Source organism: Myotis brandtii, unplaced genomic scaffold (genome assembly GCF_000412655.1).
Source record: "Myotis brandtii unplaced genomic scaffold, ASM41265v1 scaffold125, whole genome shotgun sequence".
Classification (NCBI taxonomy): Eukaryota; Metazoa; Chordata; class Mammalia; order Chiroptera; family Vespertilionidae; genus Myotis; species Myotis brandtii.
Window position 1 is genome coordinate 11794208 of NW_005354385.1, and position 22860 is coordinate 11817067.

Consider the following 22860-nt stretch of genomic DNA (forward strand, 5'->3'; position numbering starts at 1 on the left):
CAGTGCCTGGTGTCGCAGGTTTGGGCAAGTTCCTCTGCCTCCTTGTCAAATGAGGTAAATAGTACCTACTTTCCAGGATCGTGGTGAAGATAAGGAATCTCGTCCAAATGTACCCAATGATAAGAACCCCGGGAACACTGCCTCAGCATCCTGATTCGTTATGTCTAGGGCAGTGGTCGGCAAACTGCGGCTCGGCAAACCGCGGCTCGAGAGCCACATGTGGCTCTTTGGCCCCTTGAGTGTGGCTCTTCCACAAAATACCGGCTCTTCCACAAAATACCGACTTCTGCTCATGGGCCACGAAGTTTCAATCGCACTGTACGTGCACACCCACACGTGGTATTTTGTGGAAGAGCCACACTCAAGGGGCCAAAGAGCCGCATGTGGCTCGCGAGCCGCGGTTTGCCGACCACGGGTCTATGGGAGCCCCACACTCAGTTTTCTTAGCAGGCATCCCAGGTCGTGCCAGGTGACTGTGGCTTCGGGACAGAGAGAGAACCACTGGGGAGGCTATGTGCAGTGACACAGAATGAGAGGTGCCCGTGGTGGCGATGGGGGCCAGGTCTAGTAGTAGTTAACAGGCACACTGAGCCCAAATGGGAATCCCCAGCCTTTAATACTGAAGATTTTTCTTTCTGGAAGAAAAATTCAGAGAAGGGCTGCATGTGAGGGCCTTGTGTGAGCAGTCTGTTGTGTCTCTTGCTGACCCGTCTTGAATTTTAGGATCCCTGACCCCCTTGAGAATCTGCTAGGCTGATAGCTAAAGAGACAGGTAAGAGAAACCACTATTCCCATCAACCTTACTGAAAAGATGAATCACAGCTCAGCCCCAGCCTTCGGAAGCGCGCCCTTCAGACCACTTTGCAGCCTGGGAAGTACTCATGCCCTTCCTCAGCAGGCGCAGGGTGAACGTCATCAGCCCAGAGTTTGAAGGATTTTTTTTAAGTTAATCACTGTTTCTTGGGTGTAAAGGTCCCCAGTGGGCTCTCTGTGGACTGTGTCAATAAAGTCAGTCTTGCCCTAACAGGTTTGGCTCAGTGGATAGAGCATCAGCCTTCAGACTGAGGGGTCCTGGGTTCCATCCCAGTCAAGGGCATGTACCTTGGTTGTGGGCACATCCCCAGTAGGGGCTGTGCAGGAGGCAGCTGATTGATGATGTTTCTCTCTCATCGATGTTTCTAACTTTCTATCCCTCTCCCTTCCTCTCTTTAAAAAAAAAAATCAGTAATATAATATACACACACACACACACACACACAATAAAGTCAGCCTTCCCGTCTCTGCATTTCCTCTCTGGTACCTTTCTCCTGTGTTCCTTCAAAAATGACTGTCATTGTCTGCTACCCCAAATCCTCCTCACTTCCAGATCTGTGGTTGTCAAAAACAGTTGCACACTGAAATCTGGCAGAGGAAGTCTTAAATGAGAGCGCATCTACAAATTTGGGGTACTGCCCAGATCGTGAGGCCTGTGTTTGGGATTTGGCCACGGAAGGTCCACGTTACCTGAGCCCAAATGTCTCCTGGAGAGCGTGAGCGTGAGTGGGTAGGCCAGCTCACAGTCCTCATTCTCACCGGGCAGCTACCTGTGGCTCCCTCACCTGCACCGGCTGCACTGCTCTGTGTACTGCTTCTAGTTGCTGGGGACCCTTGGAAGTGAAAGCGGTTGTTTCACTTCCTGGTTTTGTTTGGTCCTCATCCCTGGGTGTGGTCAGTGATGATTTGTGACTGAGACACTTAGCCTGGGGTTGTCTGTCTCCAGCAGCAGCTTGAGGGGAGCATCCTGCGTCTGATTCTGCCTGGAGAGTGGGAAGAGGAGGGAACAACCGGACGCTCTGTGTCGATAATGCATTCATTATTTGTCTCCCAACCTGTGGGGAGCCGGCACGGCCATGGCATACTCAGCCCCAGGGCGCCTTATGTGCCACACCAGCTCAGCCAGGTTCAGTGACCCTGAGAGGGGGCGGTGAAGGATTGAGAAAAGACAGACAGGAGAAGGAAGCTGGGTCTGGGTGGGACGCTGCTCCTGGATGGAGAGACAGCGCCAGCGCCCACAAGCCATGTCTTTATTTTATAGCCAGATTCCACGAGGCAAAATAAGGGCGTGGTCAAGATGTTTACAACATTCTCGTGGGTTTCGATCCTACTCATCTACATGCAACTATCAAGCCCACATCACTCAGGCACGTGGGGCCACGTGTTCAGACCATAGGTTCAAGCTGACAACTACAGCTATTGGCTATAATTGTGCTGGGAGGGCTCTCCCTCCAAGCTGAGACTTGCAGGTGGCCATGAGAGGACTGTGCCCTCTCATCAGTCCAAGGCTTGAACCTGTCCAAACCCTGTAGCTGCTCTCCACACCAACCGTGTGTAAGTTTCTACAAGTCTGTCAGTATTGCTTCAGCTGTGAGTAGCTGGTCTTTAAAATACCAGCTGCTGGGGTTGCAAGGCAGGGCCTCCTGGGTCTGTTTTTGGCTCACCTGCCTGGCGTTGAAGGGCCCCTTGTTTTCTGGGCGGTGACGCCATGTTCCAGAAGTGGGGGCGCTAAATCTGTGCAGAGTCCTTCCCCACTTTTCTGCCAGAAGAGACGCTTGCAATCCCAGGGTATCTACCGTGTGTTGCCAATGTGTGGTTTTCATGCCTGGTACTGACTGGAAGTAGCAGGTTATCCGTGAGAATGACAGCTGACAGTCAGAGGGAGGGGCCACAGGGAACAGCAGACCTGTGTGAGGTCCCTCATCACTTGGCCCAATCCAGGTGGGGATGGTGGGGGTAGAGACAGCTGTGCACCTTTCGTACCCCAGGTGTCTCCCTGCTGATGACCTAGTCACCAAATGTCATCACAGAGGGGGGATGGTTCCTATCTTAGGTTTAAAGAGACAAGAAAATATATAGTAGATTTCATCTAAAATGGTAACAGTGCTTAGTGTAGGGTTTATGGCAGTAAATCTATGGCTTTTAGACAACTTAGGCCATCTCTGCCTGAGTTCTAGAGCAGAGCTTCATGTAAGTTTCCCTTTTCACCTGCTTCTGGGGCCATTTGCTCCTATGTCTGTTTGATGTTGAGGATTCAGCCCTTCAAAACCAGTGCTGTAGTCCAGTAGCCCCTCGTGCTCACTCGGGTGGCGTAGAGGGACCGAGCGGAGAAATCTTGTTGGAGGGGAGGGGTAAGGGGCCCTTCAACGCCAGACAGGTGAGCCCAAAACGGCCCCAGGAGCTGCCGAGGACTGGGCTTGCTGGAGTGTCTCCCACCCAGCGCTCCGCCCTGCAGCCCCAGGCCCCTTGCTCTGGGATGCTCCAGACCTGGTAGGACAGACGGCCTCGGTCTCCTGGCTTCCGGGCAGCTGGAACATGACAGGAGCCCATCCGATGCTTGTGTGATCTCTGTCTCAGGCATTCCACAGCCATGACAGGTAAGTCTGGCTCCCACGAAATCCCGACTGAACAGAGTTGCTGTTTCCGTGTGGGTGCTGGATGTGAATTAGCCCAGCCTGAAATGGTCAGAGAGGCGCGGTGCTCACCTGGTGACCTCATGCTGTTGTGAATTGTCAGAGGAACTGTGTTTCCACACTCCAGGCAACTCTCACGCCTGGGAGCCTGCTGTCTGTGTTTCTGCCAGAACTTCCAGCTCTTTGCAGGGTATAGAGGCCCTTCTATTTCAGCATTTGCCAGTTTATGTGCAAATAAAGCAAAGTCTGACCACCCCTGGAACCTGAGTCTGAGGCCTGGCAGCTGGGGTGGGGCCTTTCCAGGCCAGTCTCGGGGGAGAGGGTTCTCACACCTCTTTCCTTACTGGGCCATGAAATATAGTTGTATTTCATCCTCGATGTTTTAAAACTTTCACTCTTCTCCACGGAACTATTTTAGTTTCCCACTTTGTGGCCCTACCTACCCCCTGGAGGGGGGTGTCCTTCAGTTCTGAATGGCAGGTGGGCCCAGGTGTGAGCTTACCACACCCAAGGCTTCCCCAGAGCCAGTGCATGGCCCCCGGGGAACAGGATGCCTTATGGTTGAGTGAGAGGGGACCCTTTGCTCATTGGAACTCGACCTTACTTTTTATGGAGAGAGGCTTTTGGCATTCACCTATGATGCACACCCGGGGCAGAATTTCCGGGGAAAGACTGGAAGCAAAAGCATTTGTCCACTGCTTGTTGGGGCCCGTGGAGAGTCGGTGCTCAGGAATTGCTGAAAGTATCCCGTGGAGAAGCTGAGGGACTGGCATTCGGTGTTTTTGAGGTCCTGAGCATCTCGCCCGCACTGCTGTTGGAAAATACTTGTGCAGGCGTTCCTTCCTCTGCTGGGGTTTGTCCTGGGAAAGTGCAGAAAGGTCCCTGGAAACCCAGGTTTCTTTCAGTCAAGTCAGAAATAGAGGTTCTTGGTTGTCCTTGGTGTAAAAGCACGAACGAGGGACAACCTAGGACCCCAGAGGGTGTGAGGAAATACAGGTAACCCAGGACCCCGAGGGTGTGAGGAAAGAGGGTAACCCAGGACCCCGAGGGTGTGAGAAAAGAGGGTAACCCAGGACCCCGAGGGTGTGAGGGAGGGGATAGCCCATGACGGGGTGGGGGAAATCCAGGATCCTAGATGGTTGGGAAAGGGATAACCCAGGACTTTGGAAGTAGGGGTGGGGGGGAACATTAGGGAACACAGGACCCTGGAGAAGATGGGAGAGGGGTAGCTCAGGACCCTGAGAGGAAGGGCTGGGGTGGGGTCACCCACAGCCCTGTAAGAGGGAGGACAAACTGGGGGACTGGAGGACATGGGAAACGAGTAACCCAGGCTCTGGAAGAAGGGTGATGGGCGTGGGGGTCCCCCCAACAGTGAGGGGCTTGGGGGTAAGAACTGAGGGGATGGGTTTGTCCACATCTGTCCCCTTCCTGCTCAGCAGACCCCTGGGGTTGGCCTTGGCCCTGGTGTGCCCTGCCCTGCAGGCAGGAGAGGGGTGAGGAGCGAGGCCTGTTGAAAGCACAGAGTGCATCTCAGGGCACATGACTGGTCGCTGGATCCCCAGTGCTCACTTCTTGTTGCTGTTTTTGTACATAGTCACCATTCTGGTGAGTGGTTCCTCAGATCCATCTTTATTATTATTTTTTAAATATATTTTTATTGATTCAGAGAGGAAGGGAGAGGAAGAGGGAGATAGAAACATCAATGGTGAGAGAATCTGATGGGCTGCCTCCTGCACACGGCCTACTGGGGATCGAGTACAACCCGGGCATGTGCCCTGAGCGGGAATCCAACCATGACCTCCTGTCGATGCTCAACCACAAGCCACGCCCCGGTCGGGTTCATATCCATCTTTAAAAAACAGGCTTCTGCTCTCAACGTAAGAACTTGTACTCTCACATCGTGACAGCTGAGAGCCTCCTACCTGCAGACTGTTGCTTGTCTTTCTGTCAGTTACTCCTAGGACTGCGGGCGGCTCATCGACGCCACTACAGAGCCATATCGATTCTTTCGGGTTCTTATGGAAATGATATGTGGATTCTTTCTTGCTTTCTTTTGCTTTTCTGAGACCAGAGGTGAGCGTGTAAAAAACGGTTCTGTGATCACACGGGCGCCCTGCATGGCGACCCGCCCGTCACTGTCCTCAGCACACAGGCCCTGCCCTTTAGGAGAGCAGGGAGAGCAGCCCGTTGCATGTTTAATTTGGTGTAAGAGGATCTCTCAGAAATAGCCCTCTCAGCACAGTTCGGAAGTGACAGCTGCTCAGAGCTGCGATCTTCTGAGAGATTTTTAGAACAACGTCTGTATGAAATGTGACTTATGTCACCCACATTTTAGGAAATAGTTTTTAAGTGGAGTTCACGTTATTTATAGCACACATGGTTCCTCAAGGGGTGTGAAGAGGCTCATTTGAAGGGGGAAACGTCAGGGACAGGGCCCGAGGAGCAGCACACATCTTCCTGCCCCAGGTCCCAGTGTCCACGAGGCTGCGCTGCGGTGTGGGCCTTAGGAAGCCCCGTGTCCACGGTGAGGAGGGAGCACGGCCATTGTAGACTATCCTGACTGTCCCTGGGAGAAAGCGCCATCGTTCTTCAGAGAGGAAGCGTTTTCCTACACTCTGGGTCTAAAACAACATTCGTAGGCAGTTTGATTAGTCGGACAGTTTGAAAGGAGACTTCCTGGAGGCAGCAGCGTAGGAATGAAGACCTCAGACTCCTGTCAGACCCCCTGCCTCCCAGGCCTGTCCCTGCCTCCCATGAGCTGTGTGACCTTAGGCAAGTTGTTTAACATCTCTGGGCATTATTTTCATCATCAGTTAAAACGGAGGAGTGGTACTTGCCTCACGGAAGTTGGCTGTGTATTACATGAATGTGTGATTAATTCCATGAATCATCGCACAGGAAGCACCTCACGGTGTCATAGTACATTGTTAAACTGTGGCAGATCTTCCTGTTTTTGATAACATGGCTCCAGGTTTACCAGCTGCTGGGGTTAATTCCTGACTCACACTGATTGGCTTCATGATTTGGGGCAAATAATGCGACTCTTCCTTTCCCTGCTAAAATGCACATAATCATCCAACTCCAAGGGTCCTTGTTGAGGGGAAATGAGAATTCACCCATAGCATTGTGCCCAGAGCTCAGCGGAGTAAGTGTTCAGCAGAGGGGCTATGCTGCCGGGGTTGTGATAAGGTGATTATCAATATTAATTAATTATCATTGTCATATATTATTAGTTTATGCTATGCATTTGGACTTGATATAGTATTGAAATGTTTAAGTGCGAGGATCTTAGTTATTTCGCAATGCTTTAGAGATAGGAAGAATAGAGGAGAATGTTGGTCACACGTGAAGTCCTGTTTAGTGGCAATTGCACATTTTATTTCTTTAAAGAATTCCCTGGCAGCTGGAGGCTCATGTTTTATCTTTCATCTATGTATGCACGGAGACTGACAGTGTTTTGTTTTTGTTTGTTTTTTTTTAATTTTTATTGATTTCAGAGAGAAAGGGAGAGGGAGAGAGAAAGAGAAGCATCAATGATGAGAGAGAATCATTGATTAGCGGCCTCCTGCATGCCCCCTATTGGGAGCTGAGCCCACAACCTGTGCATATGCCCTTGACTGGAATCGAACCTGGAACCCTTCAGTTCACAGGCCAGTGCTCTATCCACTGAGCCAAACCAGCCAGGGCTGACAGTGTGTTTTGACACTGGAACTGGTCACGTGTCCGAGTGTCCTGGTTCCTCAGGTTAGACCCCTGCCCGTGTTTGCCTCTCCTTAGAGGCTCCATGGGAAGTGGGTGGATGAGGTGGGGGAGGCAACGTGTTTTTTATGTGCTGCTTGGTTGCCGCCTGTTGCTTTGTAACAGAGTTCCTCTCCTTGACCCCGCCCGGCCTTCCACCTGCCCCTGCAGGCCCTCCTGGGAGCCTTCTGCCAAACGGAGAACAACCAGGACGGGTCAGAACAATCAGGAAGGTGTTTCAAACAAGCGCCTGTGAGGTTCAGAGAGCTTGTGGGCAGTGCCGGCTTCCTGTTCATGAGGTCCTGGGCCACCCCTCCCAGCACGGGCTCCGTCCAGGCTGAATGTGTCTCAGGAAGGGCAGTCTTCGCTGTGTTTCACTGGGGCTGCACATTGCTGAGCTGAGGATTCGATCAAATGACGGCCCTGTCTGTGTGGCGACGAGGAATGGATCGCTGCTGGGAAGTGTGTGCTTCTGCCTCCCTCCCTCAGTGATGGAAGGAAAGGCCTAACAAAGTTAGGCTGTGAGGTTGGCTGTTGATAAGTCTCAGCCCTGTTCCTAGGAGGTGCGGGAGGGGGGGTTGCCTGGCTTTTGGGGTGGTGGAAGTGGGGGACCCACCTTCGTCCAGGAATTCCTCTGGGGCCAGCCTCTCTGAGGCCTCCATGTGACAGCCCAGCCCCAAATGGCAGCGGCAAAGCCAGGCACAGGCCACGCTCCCCCTCTGCTGTAACCATTCGAGGGTCAGTTGTTAGAAAGTGGAGGGGAGAGGCTGCCATTCCCAAATGTTTTTGTTTTTTTTTTTAAATCATGAAACCCTAATTATATTTTACCTCTTAGATAAAATCGCTGAGAATTTTCCAGTGTTTTGCGAACACTTTTTTCTTTTGTTTTCCTCCTCTACAGTTGAGTGTGGTTCACCCGTTGAGCCTTCAGCGGAGGTTCAAACCTCACTCACTGCCTTCGTCACATCCAATGGTTTCCATCTTAGTTGCAACTAGATGACTTTTAAGAGAACCCCGCTGCTTACTACTAATATTGGCACTTTTGGTTTTTCCCATTTTCCACTCGTTTTTATAAGTGATGAGGCAAGCCAATATATTAGTAGATAAATTACACAAATAAAAGCAAGTATGCAGGCATAGCTGAGCCACTGCCCGCCCTCAGCCACCCGGCCAGCAGGGAGTGCCCTCTTAGGGCGTGCACCTTTGTGGCTAACGTGCTAACCCCGGCCTCGGCGGGTGGTTTGAGTCATCAGTGTGTGATGTGTGAAGAGGTTGCTACCTGCCTCTGTGGGTACTGACCTGTCCCCCTTCTCTCAGCCTCCAGAGTGGAGACAGAAGCCTGTAGGGGAGAGGGTTAGCAGGTGTTTGACAACGGACCTGCCATAGACTGTTACAGGCAGCCCTGCTTATGGAATGCCTGTGTCCCTGGCAAGGTGAGAGTTGCATTTTTGTAAGTCACATCTCTAATACGTAAGAGATCCCTGTAAACAATCCATTTTACAAAGAACCGTATCTCACTGATGTTGTCAGTAACTTCATACTGTCGCGTATCAGTTCGGTTTTCTTAAAGTGAGTATCTGCCGAGACAAAGCTACTCATGCTCTGAAGACAGAGGGGGCAGTATTGCTGGGGTAAAATCGCTCAGAATCATCAGGAAAAGATAGGCGCTTGCAGGGGCATTTAATTACAATAGTGCCATCCAGTTAAGGATTTTGCAGGTGAAAGAAATGGTGTCCAGTTTGGGTCCTAAAACATGGCACGTGGTCGTTGTGATTTGGGTTTCCTTGGCCAGCAGACGAGGCCTCGCCCATGGCCAGGGCGCACTGTCCTCCTGCCCGGTCCCCTCTCCTGTGTTCTGACCGGGCCGCGTGCAGTGACCCTCGCTGGAGCCTGGTGGCCAGCTCAGAGGTCAGCCTGTTGAGCAGAATAGTTGAGATTCCTGAGCAGAGCTGTGCCTTGATTTTGTTTGTTTAAGCATGCGTTGCCGAGTCTTCAGGCTGGCTTATTCCCGAATATGGTATCCTTCCATCCTGTGGCTGCTGACACCCAGATGCAGCCCAGCCTCAGGGTCCTGCGGGATGCGGCCCAGAATACTCAGTCTCGGCAGGAAAAGGACAACACGGGTCCTGTTGTTCGCTGGCGTCACTGGACCGTGAGCGCTGGTAAGACTGTGTGTGCAGAGCGGGATCCCCGCAGGCCTGCGAAAGCGCTGAGCCGCTCACTGCCGGGCTTCATCCCCTCGAAAGGAAGTTCATGGCTAAATGCACAGAAGACAGCCTGTGTGGGAGGAGAACGGGACCCAGCCCCGTCGCCCGGGCCTGGGGGCGCTCTCGTGTCAGCTGCTCCAGCTTCTGGCTTCTCTGGCGCCTCCTGAAAGCACTGAGCCCTATTTTTAGAGCCGGCCTGTCTCGGGGGGATGTGCTGCTGCTGCAGAAATTCAGTAGCAGCTGCAGCAGACATTCTGATTTAAAGGACCCATTTATAATGCGGACGAAGCTTGGTTACCAAATGAGAGAGGATGGAGTGTTCCGGTGGATCAGCTGCTTCAGACCTCATCTCCTGGAAGCCCTGAGTTTATTCCTTCTCCTGGTGGCTGCATACATGCCGCCCTGTCCCTGCGTGTGTGTGTGTGTGTGTGTGTGTGTGTGTGTGTGTGTGTGTTCGCTCCTGTGTTGCTTGTCACGCTCAGCTGCCGGTGGAGGAGAGGGAAGAGGAGGGCCTCCCTAACTGGAGGAAGAGTGCAAAGAGCAGCAGGTCCAGGAAGTGTGGCTCACGGCCCGGATCTTCATCCCACTCGCCACTCGCAGGGGGCATGTGCAGGTCCGTCCCGATAATGTATATAAAGGTGCCCCGGGGTTTAGGAATCATTAACGTTAGCATGATGGCGGGGCACCATGTGCTGGGCATGCCCTGGGCAGCAGGCCACGACCCTCTAGTGTGGACTCTCAGTGCAGACAGGATCGCTTTGGCCACTGGTTTTCAAACATTTTGGATATGGGAACCTCCCACCTCCAGCCCAGTGCAGAAGTATATACAACTGATACAAATTCTGTTCTGTTCATGGCATTTATCACTTCTTTTCAAGTTAGATGTAAAGTCAGCGACAACGAGCCTGTGTAACACAGATAGGAGCGGCCCCACCACGGGAGCAGCAGTGGCTCACGCTTTGTGTCCACGTTGCATTCTGGTGGCACCGTCCAGAGAAAATCCGTCATAACACATGGCAGCTGTTGTTGAGAGGGACTCTCCTGTATCGTAAGAAATCCTTAGGGCAGACAGGTGGAAGCATTAGTAAGATGGCTGATGACAAGCCCCTCCTGTCGCACATCCTCCGTGTGGGGCTCTGGGATGGAAACAGCTCGGGGGTCTGTGGGGCAGGTGTGGGTGCCTCTCTGTGACACGTGAAGAGGTGGTGTCACAGGCCCAGTGCCCTGCGACCCGCAGGAAGGTCTGTGGAGATGTCTTTGTTCCTTGGAGGAACTGCTCTCTGTCATGGATCAGGCCCAGACGTCCGGTTTATATCCTGGTGTGTGTGTTCCTCCCAGGGGTTCACGCTGCTGAGCTAAGTAGGTAAGTCCACCTGTGCTGAGAGGGGTTCTGAGAAGGACGTCGGGCCGAGCCGTGTGTGTGGAAGGCTGCGGTCCTCAGTACTTGGCTGCCCGGGTCTTAGGTGCAAGAGAGCAGGACACCAGGAGAGCCGGACGCAGACCAGGGGCTCGCACGGAGCCGGGCCCACACCTGGGCCTCTCCCAGGACCGCCGCAGCCGTGCCCAGTGTCACCCCAGGTGTGAACAGTCACCCTGTGTCTGTACTGCTGTGCTTTGTTTCTTGGAATCGATGTTTAGTTTGTGAAACGGACCCCTTGTGTTGCATTTAGCGGCATAGTGTTTATTGTCCTTGCTTGGCCATTCCACTAGTTATGATGCCTCCTACGGTTGACGGCCCGCTGGGTTGCTTCCAGCGTGAGCCCATTGCACGTGCGTCTCACTTCACTCCGCGGGCACCCACCCCCGGGCACGTGTCTACAAGGTGCAGGGTTGCTGGGTGGTAGCGTGTGTGCACCTTCAGCTTCACTCAGTGGTGTCGGTGGGTCCCCCAGTCCTCAGTCCCGCAGCGGCATGTGAGCGTCCCCACTGTCCCACAGCATGTCTCACGATTACGAAGAAGGTGGGCACTTTCCCCGTAAGCTCATTGGCGTTCGGACGGACTTCACCTTTGCAAGCGCCTGTTCCTGTATCGCCCCGTCTTCACACCGAGAGGCCGTACTGGTTAGTAGGAGCGCGTCATCTGTTCTGAAAGCTGGAATTTGTTAGCATGAGGCTGTGTCTAAACACAGAGCGTCCCAGCAGGCAGCAGGAATAGACCGGGCATCACTCGCGACCTCTCCTTCCTCCTCTGCGTCATAGAGGTTCCCTGCCGAGGTGTCTTTGCCCTTCGTCCTCAGTCCCTTCCTGTCCCCTTTCCCACTAAAAGCTTCTCGTCTGGCCTGGCACTGTCCCCAGAACCTACGACTTTTCCTCTAAGACAGTGTTTCTCAACCTTCCTAACGCCGCGACCCTTTAATACAGTTCCTCATGTTGTGGTGACCCCCAATTTCATTGTTACAAATTGAACATAATTAAAGCATAGTGATTAATCACAAAAACAATATGTAATTATATATGTGTTTTCCGATGGTCTTAGGCGACCCCTGTGAAAGGGTCATTCGACCCCCAAAGGGATTGCGACCCACAAGTTGAGAACCGCTGCTCTAGACAGTGATTCACATGACATAGCAGAGGCCCCCCTTTTCTCTAAGCCCCTCTTTTTGGCACCCCTCCCATTAAGAATCAGGACTTGGGGTGGGAGCACAGTCACTGACGTGAGGGTGTTGGTGAACCTTTGCTCGGTCGTCTCTTTCCATTCAGGCCATTCTTATCCTGGCTGCTCCCACAGCACCCCGATACCAGCTGGCCGCTCACCCCTCTGGATCACCCTGGGCTCCTTGCCGAGCCCTCGGGAACTCTGTAATCTGACTTCCCTTTCGGGATGTTCTTCTTCTCCAATTGTGACTTGCTACGGAGGTTCTACGTTCTGCAAAGGCAGGAATGAGGATACGCTCTTGGCCGCCTCAGTCATTCTTGTTGGATGAAATGCATGCCTTTAGGGTAAAAGGCCAGATTGGACAGTAATACTGATCTCTGTGTTTGTGAGGCACTATTGCCTGGTTATTTCTTGCTGTAAGAAATCAACAATGTAGCAAAAACTTAGTGACTCCTGAGTCTGCAGATGGTGGCTCGGCCCTGCTCACAGGTGTAGGAAGGCTCGGCCCGGGGATCGATTTCCAGGATGGCCCACACGGTCGGCTGTGTGCTGAGAGCTCCCCCAGGGCTGCCGGCCAGACCTGGGCTGCGGTTCTCCTCCCTGTGGGTCTCCCCGCGGGCAGCATGGGCTTCCCCACCGCTGGCATCTGGGTCCCGAGAATGAGTGTCCCGAGGACGCAGAAGCCGCTCGTCTCCAGGACCTGGGCCCAGACGCAGCCTCATTCCCGCTGTGCTGTTGGTCTCAGAGCTCACCCAGGTTCAGGGGCCGGGGGCACGGATACGCAGCCCCTTCCTCTCCGTGGCAGGAGAGTCAGAGAATGGGCGGCACCGTTGACCACCACGTCCTAACAGTGCCCCTCCCCTGTGACTTCCCTCAGCCCTGACGGCCGCTGCAGGACGCGGGAAGCTGGAGGTCTGCGAGCTGCTGCTGGAGCGCGGAGCGGCCGTGTCCCAGACCAACAGGAGAGGCGTCCCGCCGCTGTTCTGTGCAGCACGCCAAGGGCACTGGCAGGTACCCCGTGGGCCCCGAATGCTTCGGGAACGGTGGATGGGGACAGAGCCCACTCTCGCCCGTCGCTCCCCAGCCCCGTGTGGTCAGTGCCCTTGCTTCTGCTGGTGCTGTCTATACCACCTGCCCATAAAGGTGTGCATTTGACAGGCCGCACAGGCAGCCGGGTGGGCGGTGGCCAGGAGCAAGGCTGATCACCAGGTCGGAGACCACAGCGGCCTCCTGGCACCTGGGCTGGGGCAATGGAGTGGGTGGCCCCCATTATAACAGAAGACTTGCTGTGATGTGTCTGTTGTTGGTGTGATTGTTTGCCCGTTTGTCCAACATCCCGGAGGAAGAATGGTTCTCTCGTGCTCTCTGGAAAAGCACACGCTCCCTTTGGCCAGCGCTGCGGGTCAGCCTGGTTTCTGTCACTGTGTGTGAGTGGCTCGCTGTCCTTCAGTCACGGAACATGGGGCCCTTGAGAGCAGCGTTCGGTCATCTGTTCCTTCATTTTGTCAACAGTGACCACGTACCTACCCCATGCCTGGCACCAGGTTACACACAAGCAACAAACAGATAAATGCACCTTGCCATGTTCATTAGAGGGAGAATTTTCTAGACCCAAGTTTGCATCGTGGTATTGCATCTCTCCCGATTCCTGCCACTTCTGTTGGTAGGAGCTGTGAATGCCCCCCACCAATATTTCGGCTTTTCTCCTTTTATTTCCCGGGGCTTGGTGTATAGCATGCATTCCCTGGAACCCCTGCATGATGCCCTGGCTAATCCTCTCTCCTGGTCTGTTTCCTACGTCATGGGGAAGTTTGGAAAGCATTTGTTGGTGTATCAAGAACAAGAGAGCAATGGGAGTGTGCCCCCTTCTCCCGTGGCCATCAAATGGATATGCAGAGAGAGACTGGACTGCCCCTGTGTAAAGCCATTCCCTCCTGGGTGGTAGTTGTGTGAGATGCTTCTCTGGTTTCCTGGTTTTGCTCCCCAACCTCATCACGTGCACTGAAAGGCATGGTCCCAGCCCCAGCCGGTTTTGCTCAGTGGATAGAGCTTCGGCCTATGGACTGAAGGGTCCCGGGTTCGATTCCGGTCAAGGGCACATGCCCAGGTGGCGGGCTCGATCCCCAGTTGGAGACGATTCTCTCTCATCATTGATGTTTCTGTCTCTCCCTCTCCCTTCCTCTCTGAAATCAATAAAAAGATATATTTTAAAAATATATTAAAAAACATTTTTAAAGGCATGGTCCCAAGCGAGACTCTCCTGCAGGCAGCTCTGCTGAAAAGGCCCGCTGTGAACATCACACCGCCCACCAGGCTGAGTCTCAGAAGAGCAGATTGCATGGGTGTGGCGGGTGGAGGTTTCCCTGCACCCACCTCTCTGCATGCACCCTCCTCCCTGCGCCCTTTACTGCAGGAGTGTCACTTCAGCCCCTTTAGTTCTGCTCAGTTATCCCACAAGCCCCGCTGGCTGTGTGGTCAGTCCTTGATTGTGATTGGCACCAGGTCCTGTGCTTGCATGGTTTTAAATGTCTACATCTGGAAGGAGAGTTTGTTCAAAGGAAGACAATAGAAAATTGCTACAGGCCACACGGGTTACACAATTTAGTGGGGTTTTTAAAGGAAGAGAGTCCTTTTGCAACTTTTAAAAAAGGTGGACAGTCCTGCCTGGGGATAGAGGACAGGGTATAAAATAGAGCAGGGGAGTCGTAACTTGGTGTGTGTATTTCAGATCGTGAGATTGCTGTTGGAACGCGGCTGCGACGTGAACCTAAGCGACAAGCAGGGCCGGACACCCCTCATGGTGGCCGCATGCGAAGGGCACTTGAGCACCGTGGAATTTCTCCTTTCAAAAGGTAGCGGCACTGTCTGCCCCTCATGGTGTCTATTGGATGGACAAAGAAAAGAGCTTTGGCGGACTCGTTCAGTACTTCCTGATTCTAAGTTTAAGTCTTTCTGTTACCGAAATGTTCTAACTGAACAAGTGGAGAGAATAGGCCATGAAGCTGCATACCCATCACTCAGCTTCAGCATGATAATCAGGTCCCCGAGTCAGCTTCTGGCCTCACAGCACCTGCATCTGGGCTTCGTCTTGAGGAGTTCACGGTCTATGATTGGGCTTTTTTTCTTTCAGGTGCCGCCCTTTCTTCTCTGGACAAAGAGGGTTTGTCAGCATTAAGCTGGGCTTGTCTGAAAGGTCACAGGGCTGTGGTCCAGTTCCTGGTTGAGGAAGGAGCCGAGATAGACCAGATGGACAAGAATGGCCGCACCCCCCTGGACCTGGCAGCCTTCTACGGCGACGCAGAGACCGTAGGTACCGCCGGTGGTCACATTGCTCGCCTGCCCTGCATGCAGGGCTAGTGCCACAGAGAAACCAGGACCTGAACCACATCCAGAGAGTGTGCGCCTGAGTGTGGTTAGTGTGTGTGTGTGTGTGAGCATGTGTGTATGTGAGTGTGTGTGTGTTGTATTATAGGATATTTTTGTTTTTATTTAATTGTGTGACAGTCTATTCCAGAATGTAGTAAAGATTTGAATAGACTCTGAAAGGCTTAAAAATACATGGTGACAAGCTGTATGTACAATGGATACACATACACACACACGCATGTGTTGTTTAATTTTCTTACAGTAACCCGTATAAATAGAATTCTTATATAGATCATTTAAAAATCACTTCCATGTATATGAGAAATTGCTAATCAAATAATTAGCTGGTTTGTTTTTAAAGCCAATATGGCATTGCCTAGAATGCTTTGGGCGCTATCTTTATCTCTTGACTGATGCTTAAGCCTAATTGAGATCTAGGGGATAAAACCTTAATAAACTAAGAGCTGAAAACTGTTTTTCAGGGTAGAAACCATGTCTTTGTCAGGATTCACATCTCTGGTCCCAGCAGGCACTAGAGAACTTCTCTGTTCTCTGTCAACTTTATTTCCATCCTAGGATCCCTAAGGGCCAGAGGCACCGACAGTCAGCTCCTCTAGAGTTACCACTTTTGAGTATTTAATATGCCCGGTGTCAGGGTTACCTGGAGAGACAGGGTTACGTTGCTAGAAGCTGTGGACCTTGGGACAAATGCCATTGTCGCCTGCACATCTGGGCCTGATGCTTTTAAAAGGCAGTGACATCAGCGTTAAATGGTCTCTGTGTCCCGAGCACTGTAAACTGTACTTAATACTGACTTTCAGAAATAGCTCTTTCACTGAGCCTCATCTATTACACTTTCACTTTTTATCTCGTACTGCCTTACCAAATCCTGCAGCTTACCAACAACAGGGAACAGTGAAGGAGTGTAGCATTCTAGTACCTTTTTTAAAACTGTGATGAGCAAAATAACGTAAAATGTGCCACCGTAGCCATTTCTAAGAGAAGAGTTCTGTGTGTGAACTATACTCACCCTGCTGTGCAGCCGATGTCTAGACATTCTTACCTTACAAAACCGAAACTCCCTCCGCATTAAACAACTCTTCCTCACTCCTCCCTGCCCTGGAAACCCCATTCCACATCCTGTCTCCCTGCGTGGGGCTGCTCGAGGTACCTCGTGAGTGGAATCTACAGCATTTGTCCTTTCCTGCCAGGCTTATTCCACTTCGCATAATGGCATAATGTCTTCGAGGTTTATCCATGTTGTAGCACGTGACAGGATTTTCTTCCTTTTTAAGGCTGAATAAACAGTCCGTTGTGTATATGTACTATTTTCTTTACCCAGTCATCTACCTATGGGCACGTAGGTTTTCTCCACTTCTTGGCAGTTGTGAATAGTGCTGTTATGAACATGGACATGCAAGTATGTCTTTGAGATCCTACAAATTCTTTGAGATCTACGCATATTCTTTTGGGTATAGGCCCAGATGTGGGATTGCTGGATCTAATGGTGACTCTATTTTTAATTTTTTGAAGAACCTCCCTACTGTGTCCAGAGTGGCTGCACCATTTTCCATTCCCACCCACAAAGCACAGGGTTCCTATTTCTCCACATCCTCACCCACACTTACTGTTCTCTGTTTTATTCGTTGTTTTTATGGTAGCCATGCTAACAATGTGAGGCTGTACACCCTAATTGTGGTTTTGATTATTTGCATTTCTGTAATGATTAGTGATGTTGAACATCTTTTCATATGCATATTGGCCATTTGTATATCGTCTTTGGTAAAACATCTGTTCAGACCCTTTGCCCATTTTTAAGTTGGGTTATTTGGGATTTTGTTGTTGACTTGTAAGTGTTCTTTATATATTCTGGATATATATCCTCTGTTGTCATTTAGAACAGCAGGTGGACAGATAGGGTATATCTATCAGATCCACATGAAACTGGCTACCGTCTTCTTATTCAGTAAGTGGAGCCATTTGAGTAGCCAAAGTGGTTTCCTCCTGTTGTTCTCTATTTAGTCCAAGTGACAACTGTTTTATCACATCAAACTGGTTGTTGTACCAGGGTCTCCAACTTGCCATCTTTATAGTCCCAATATTCAGGTCTCACTCCTAAGCCTTGAAGTGAGTTATAATCGGGTCCCTCTGATCCCAAGCTGCTCATCCATCCAGCCTGTTCCCCACTATGTGGGTCTGAGTGTCTCTGAGGTGCCCGTGGCCAGAGCCTCCAGCATGCTGGAGCTGCTGCACGGGGCCTCCTAAGGGACTGGGGCCTTGTCTCATCTCTGTGGCCTGGGAAGCCTCACTGCTGATTTCAAATTCACTTTAACAGAGCAGGTTCTAGGTATGGCTGCCACTGCTCTTCTCTGTTCTCTGTCAACTTTATTTCCATCCTAGGATCCCTAAGGGCCAGAGGCACCGACGATCAGGAGAAGCTCCTAAGCCAGGCGCTGCAGGTGGCCCAGGGACAGCGCCCCTGCCAGGAGCCGCCCCTCATGCCTCTGTCCCCCTGCAGGTGCTGTACCTTGTGGACAAGGGCGCTGTGATCGAGCACGTGGACCACAGCGGGATGCGTCCCTTGGACAGAGCCATTGGTTGTCGAAACACATCGGTAGTGGTCACGCTGCTGAGAAAAGGAGCCAAATTAGGTCAGTAAATGCCTCCGTTCAGCAGTGAGAGGAAGGGTGACCTGCTCCCAGGGTTAGCTGTCAGGTTTTTGGCCCTGGCCAGCATGGGTCAGTGGTTAGAGCATCAGCCTGAGTACCGAAGCGTCCCAGGTTCGATTCCCAGTCGAGACAGGGCCAAGAGCATGAGTGGTGGGAAGAGGGCAGAGGGATACCGCTGAGGCATCTAGAGTGGAGGCTGCAGAGGAGCGCACACGGACTCTAGAACACACACCTTCACCGCCAGTGGTCACGGGCACGGCTGGAAATGAAGGCGATTACTATGCAGCCTTGTTTAATTTTACCCCATGCCCACCAGAAGGGAGGGATGGGTCGTGGCTGCTCTGCTGCACTAGTTTCCCAGTGCTTTCTCGCCAGAATAACCACAGTTTGTGCCCAGTACAGTTCCCCTCCCAAGGGCTTACTTAGTTCAGCGGCAGGTCAGCAGGGGTCCTGTCCCAGTCCCGGGGTGTGCTGCCGTCTGGAGGCCGAGGGACACCAGCAGGGGTCCCTGCCGCGGGGTCCCTGCCACGGGTTCCCGCCATGTGTGAGCGCAGCTGGGCTGGGCCCCGGAAGATCTGCACTCCTTTCCTCCAAGGCCGAGGAGGTGTCTCTCACTGCATGTTTATTTTGCAGGAAATGCTGCATGGGCGATGGCTACCTCCAAACCTGATATTTTGATTATACTTTTACAGAAATTGATGGAGGAAGGAAACGTGTTATACAAAGTAAGTGGTGTTGCCCTTTACTGTGGTGTTGCCATGGCCCGCGAGCAGCCTCTTAGTTTGGTGCGTAATGGACGTGGCTGTGCGGCTGCACGGGGTCCACGTAGCGTGGCTCCCATAGACGTTCCGAGAGAGGCCACTGGTCTCCTGCCCAGGCTCTCATATCCTGACGGCACTTCTGTGTGAGAGCCATCATCTCTGAATGAGTCCCTGTGGCTGTAACCGTGGCCCGAAGCCTTGGAAGAGAGGCCACTGGTCTCCTGCCCAGGCTTTCATATCCTGACGGCAGAGGCTTCAAGGTAGAAAGCACTTCTGTGTGAGAGCCGTCATCTCTGAGTCCCTGTGGCTGTAACCGTGGCCCGAAGCCTTGGTGTGAGGGCAGCGTGGCTCCTGATTTAACTGGCACGTCCTACAGGAGACTCCTCAGGGCACGGAGCCGGGAGATGCCGGAGAGGAGCACCCAGGAGACATTTTCGGAAGAGAGCAAGCCTTGCTTCTCTTATTTTAGTGTCTTAAGCTTCTAGAGCAGCGGTTCTCAACCTGTGGGTCGCGACCCCTTTGGCGGTCGAACGACCCTTTCACAGGGGTCGCCTAAGACCATCCTGCATATCAGATATTTACATGACGATGGGTCACAACATGAGAAACTGTATTTAAAGAGCCAGAAGGTTGAGAACCACTGATCTAGAGTGTGAAACTGTTTCGAGAGATGTTTTCACCTAAGATGTTAAGTAATATATAACACTGAACGAAGTGTTTCCCATTTCCCCTTAGAAATGGAAATATGACTTACACATGAATAAATTTGACGTTAAAGTGAGTTTTCTAAAGTAAGACACCAGATTAGATCAAAAGCAAACTTTGGGAAGGGCCAGATAGTAACGATGGGAGGCTTTGCTCTTTGGTCTGTGTCACACCCAGCTTCGGTGCTGTGTGGCCGAGGCAGCCACAGATGATACGGAAGCGAAGTAGCGTGGCTGCATCCCAGTCACACTGTGTTGGTGAAAATCGGCGGCGAGCCACCTTTGACCCGCAAGCAGTGTTTTGCCAACCCCTGGGTTAGTTAGATGCTTAGGCCACTTACATAGATCACTCTTCTTTCCTCGTCTGTGATTAGATAGAATTAAAAGATTCTAAAAACAAAAACCTAGATTATGACCATTTTAATCCTTTTTACCAGGAGACGACAGCACTTGCAACGTTTTTAGTTTTTCCCCTTTCAGAATAATAACAAATAAATAGGCATGTCGCATGACCCAGCAGGGTTCCTGTCCTGGAATCAGTTTGAAATTGAGTTCAGAGTGTGTACTGTTGCGGCTCTGAAGTGGTTTTAATGTGAATTTTGGTCGGCAATTATGTTAGAAATACCAAGCCGTTTTCAGCAGTCCGCACACCTGCTGCGCGGAACCGGCTGAGCATAGGAGATGGATTTCTTGAGCCTTGAAAATGACGCCTGGTGCTGTTCTGATTTTTTAAACCCATGCTTTCGTTCCTCTCAAAAGAAAAGATTATTATTCTACAGCAAGACTCTACTTGCCTTAGGAACCGCATTGTGTTTTCACTTGATTTCTGTTACGCTTAGCATTAAAATATCTCTATGAGATATAAAATGAGAGACATTCACAAAAAGGTTCTCAAAAATATATAGCAGAAGATAATGTGCTGCGTTAAGATTGTTAGTTATCAGTTTGGCAGTTTACAGACGCCTTCCTGTGAAACCGGCTTCTGTCTCGCCTTGTGAAGCGCAGAGCCTAGCGGGCGGCAAAGCCACGTGTGTTCACACTGGTTAGCGTCCGACTCTGGTTGTGGCGCTTTCTCTTCAGGACCCTTTCAGCGTGCCGGTGTGGTTTCGGCAGTGGGGGGAGAATAACCTCTGTAGGGTGTGGGAGCTTACCCATCTTGGAGCCTCTGGTACAGGATGACTGTCTGTGATGCTTGGATCCTAGAAAGGGAAGATGAAGGAGGCAGCCCAGCGGTACCAGTATGCCTTACGGAAGTTCCCCCGAGAAGGATTCGGAGAGGACATGAGGCCATTCAATGAACTAAGAGTTTCTCTCTATCTCAATTTGTCTCGCTGCCGAAGAAAAACAAATGTAAGTTGTGCCCTCGTTCCAATCCTCTAGCAATAGCCTGTTGCTGTAATGGGGAAGGCCAGCCCTTCCATAGACCCGGTCATGGGACCCCCAGCTGAGCTGCGTGCACATTGCTGCGAACCTGGCATATGGCCCGCTGCTCCTCTTGGATGACCGTCCTTTGCTCTGTCTCACTGCCCACCTCTCAGGGTGCTGACAGTGCACCTGGGTGTAGTTTCCTCTGCTTCAGTGCAAACTGCTCCTCCCCGCCATCCCTCCCAGCGCAGGGGCCAGCGTAGTCAGAGTGGCCCATCCCAGATTCAAATGGTAAAGTTCAACTCAACTGGATTGCAACCTGCCTGGAGCTTACTATGTTTGCTAAGAAGTTATGCCAGTAACTGCTTAAATCCTAACAGATAGTAGCTAACTCAGTTAATTTGTAACTCATAGCTAGTAGATTTGTTTTAGTACTTCTCTCTTCTACTTCCTTTTTAACTTCACCCTCCCACCACCAAATCTGTTGACCTGTCTGCTTCTGGGCCCGCTGTTCTGCCTTCCGTCCTGTTAGCGTGGATGATGCGCCCGGACCCCCTGTGGGCTGACCCTCCCGTGTGTGCTGGGTCCATCTGCTCCCGCCTTCTGGTGCTCTGCTTCTACTGGTTCTCTCTCCCGAATCATCTATTTTCGCTTCTCTACGGGATCCTCCTAAGGATATTATTACGCTTTAACTATCTCCTAACTTTAAAAAATAAACAGAAAAACAAACGTGCCTTGCCCTTCATCTCTCTCCAGTTAAGTCCCAATTCTCTGTTAACCTTTAGAGCAAAACTCCTGTTAAGCAGTTGCCTGTAATCATGTTTCAATGCTTCTTTTGACTCGTCTATTTAAATATCGACACCAGGACTTTGGCATGGCAGAAGAATTTGCTTCCAAGGCGCTCGAACTGAAACCAAAGTCCTATGAAGCCTTTTATGCCAGGGCGAGAGCGAAGAGAAACAGCAGGTACTGTCTGGGGTTAGATGCGTGACTACAGAAGCCTTCTTGTGCTTCTGGTGTCAGAGCTGCTGTTGACTTGGGGGCTTCTGGCTCATAAGCTGTCCTGTGGGGCCTCTCATCCCTTTTCATACTGAAGGGGTAGCTTCCAAGAGGCACCAAAGTAGATATTAGCAATGGCTAAACTTTTCTTTTCTCCTGACGCCTGAAGGACTATTCCTTCCTTCCACCCCAGCTGACACTGCAACATGAAGGTCCTAGGTGTGTTGTATTATCACAAGTAAAACTGCCCACTAGAGACATCAAGTGTGTGTGTGGGGGAGGAGAAGGGGGCAGGAGTCCTAGGACTTTTGAGTAAGAGGAGGTGTGGTGAGAGGGGAGGGGGGAAGATCACTTTAAGAGGATTCTGACGGCCACTGACTTACGCCTGTTCTCATTCCCAGCCCAGTGGTCTTTATAGAGGCAGCCGGGCCCGAGCCACACGGATCTGGCTTGCAATTAGCAGCCCCGCTGAGCTGAGTGACTCTAAGCTAGTTACATGGGTCCTGTCTACCAGTGAGGGTTCACACCTCTCATAGCCGAGCTGGGTTAGGAGCAGCTGCATTCAGAGCAAGCTGTGATGGTACCTTCTCTTTCACATGAAGGCAGTTCGCGGCCGCGCTGGCGGACCTGCGGGAGGCTGTGAAGCTCTGCCCCACCAACCAGGAGATCAGGAGGCTCCTGGCCCGCGTGGAGGAGGAGTGCAAGCAGCTCCAGAGGAGCCAGCAGCAAAAGCAGCAGTGCCCACCACCCGCCCCTCCCACGGACTCGGATAACGAAGAGGAGGCCCCAGCCCCGGTGCCGCCCGGTGACCACCTTCACCTTGAGGAGGCTGCAGAGGACACTTCTCCGCAGGAAGGCTCCGTTTCCCTGACTGCCCGGCCCCACCCCTCTGCCCCGTCCCCCTACATCCGGAACCTTCAAGAAGGGTTGCAGGCCAAGATGAGGCCCGCCTCGCCACAGAACCGGCCAGGAGCCGCCCAGCCCCCGAGGGAGCCCGTGGCCCAGCCGG

The 22860-nt window shown here is 52.0% G+C and overlaps 1 protein-coding gene across 1 annotated transcript in view; it reads left to right on the plus strand.

Moving 5' to 3' along the window:
- The window catches only part of TANC1 (tetratricopeptide repeat, ankyrin repeat and coiled-coil containing 1), a 178715-nt gene that overhangs the window by 152971 nt on the left and 2884 nt on the right, over nt 1-22860 (plus strand). The window contains exons 19-26 of the mRNA XM_005859402.2: nt 12865-12998; nt 14716-14839; nt 15118-15293; nt 17872-18004; nt 18656-18747; nt 20691-20837; nt 21718-21818; nt 22454-22855. Of these exons, the coding sequence (XP_005859464.1) occupies nt 12865-12998; nt 14716-14839; nt 15118-15293; nt 17872-18004; nt 18656-18747; nt 20691-20837; nt 21718-21818; nt 22454-22855 (1309 nt within the window). The remainder of the gene's footprint in view (nt 1-12864; nt 12999-14715; nt 14840-15117; nt 15294-17871; nt 18005-18655; nt 18748-20690; nt 20838-21717; nt 21819-22453; nt 22856-22860) is intronic.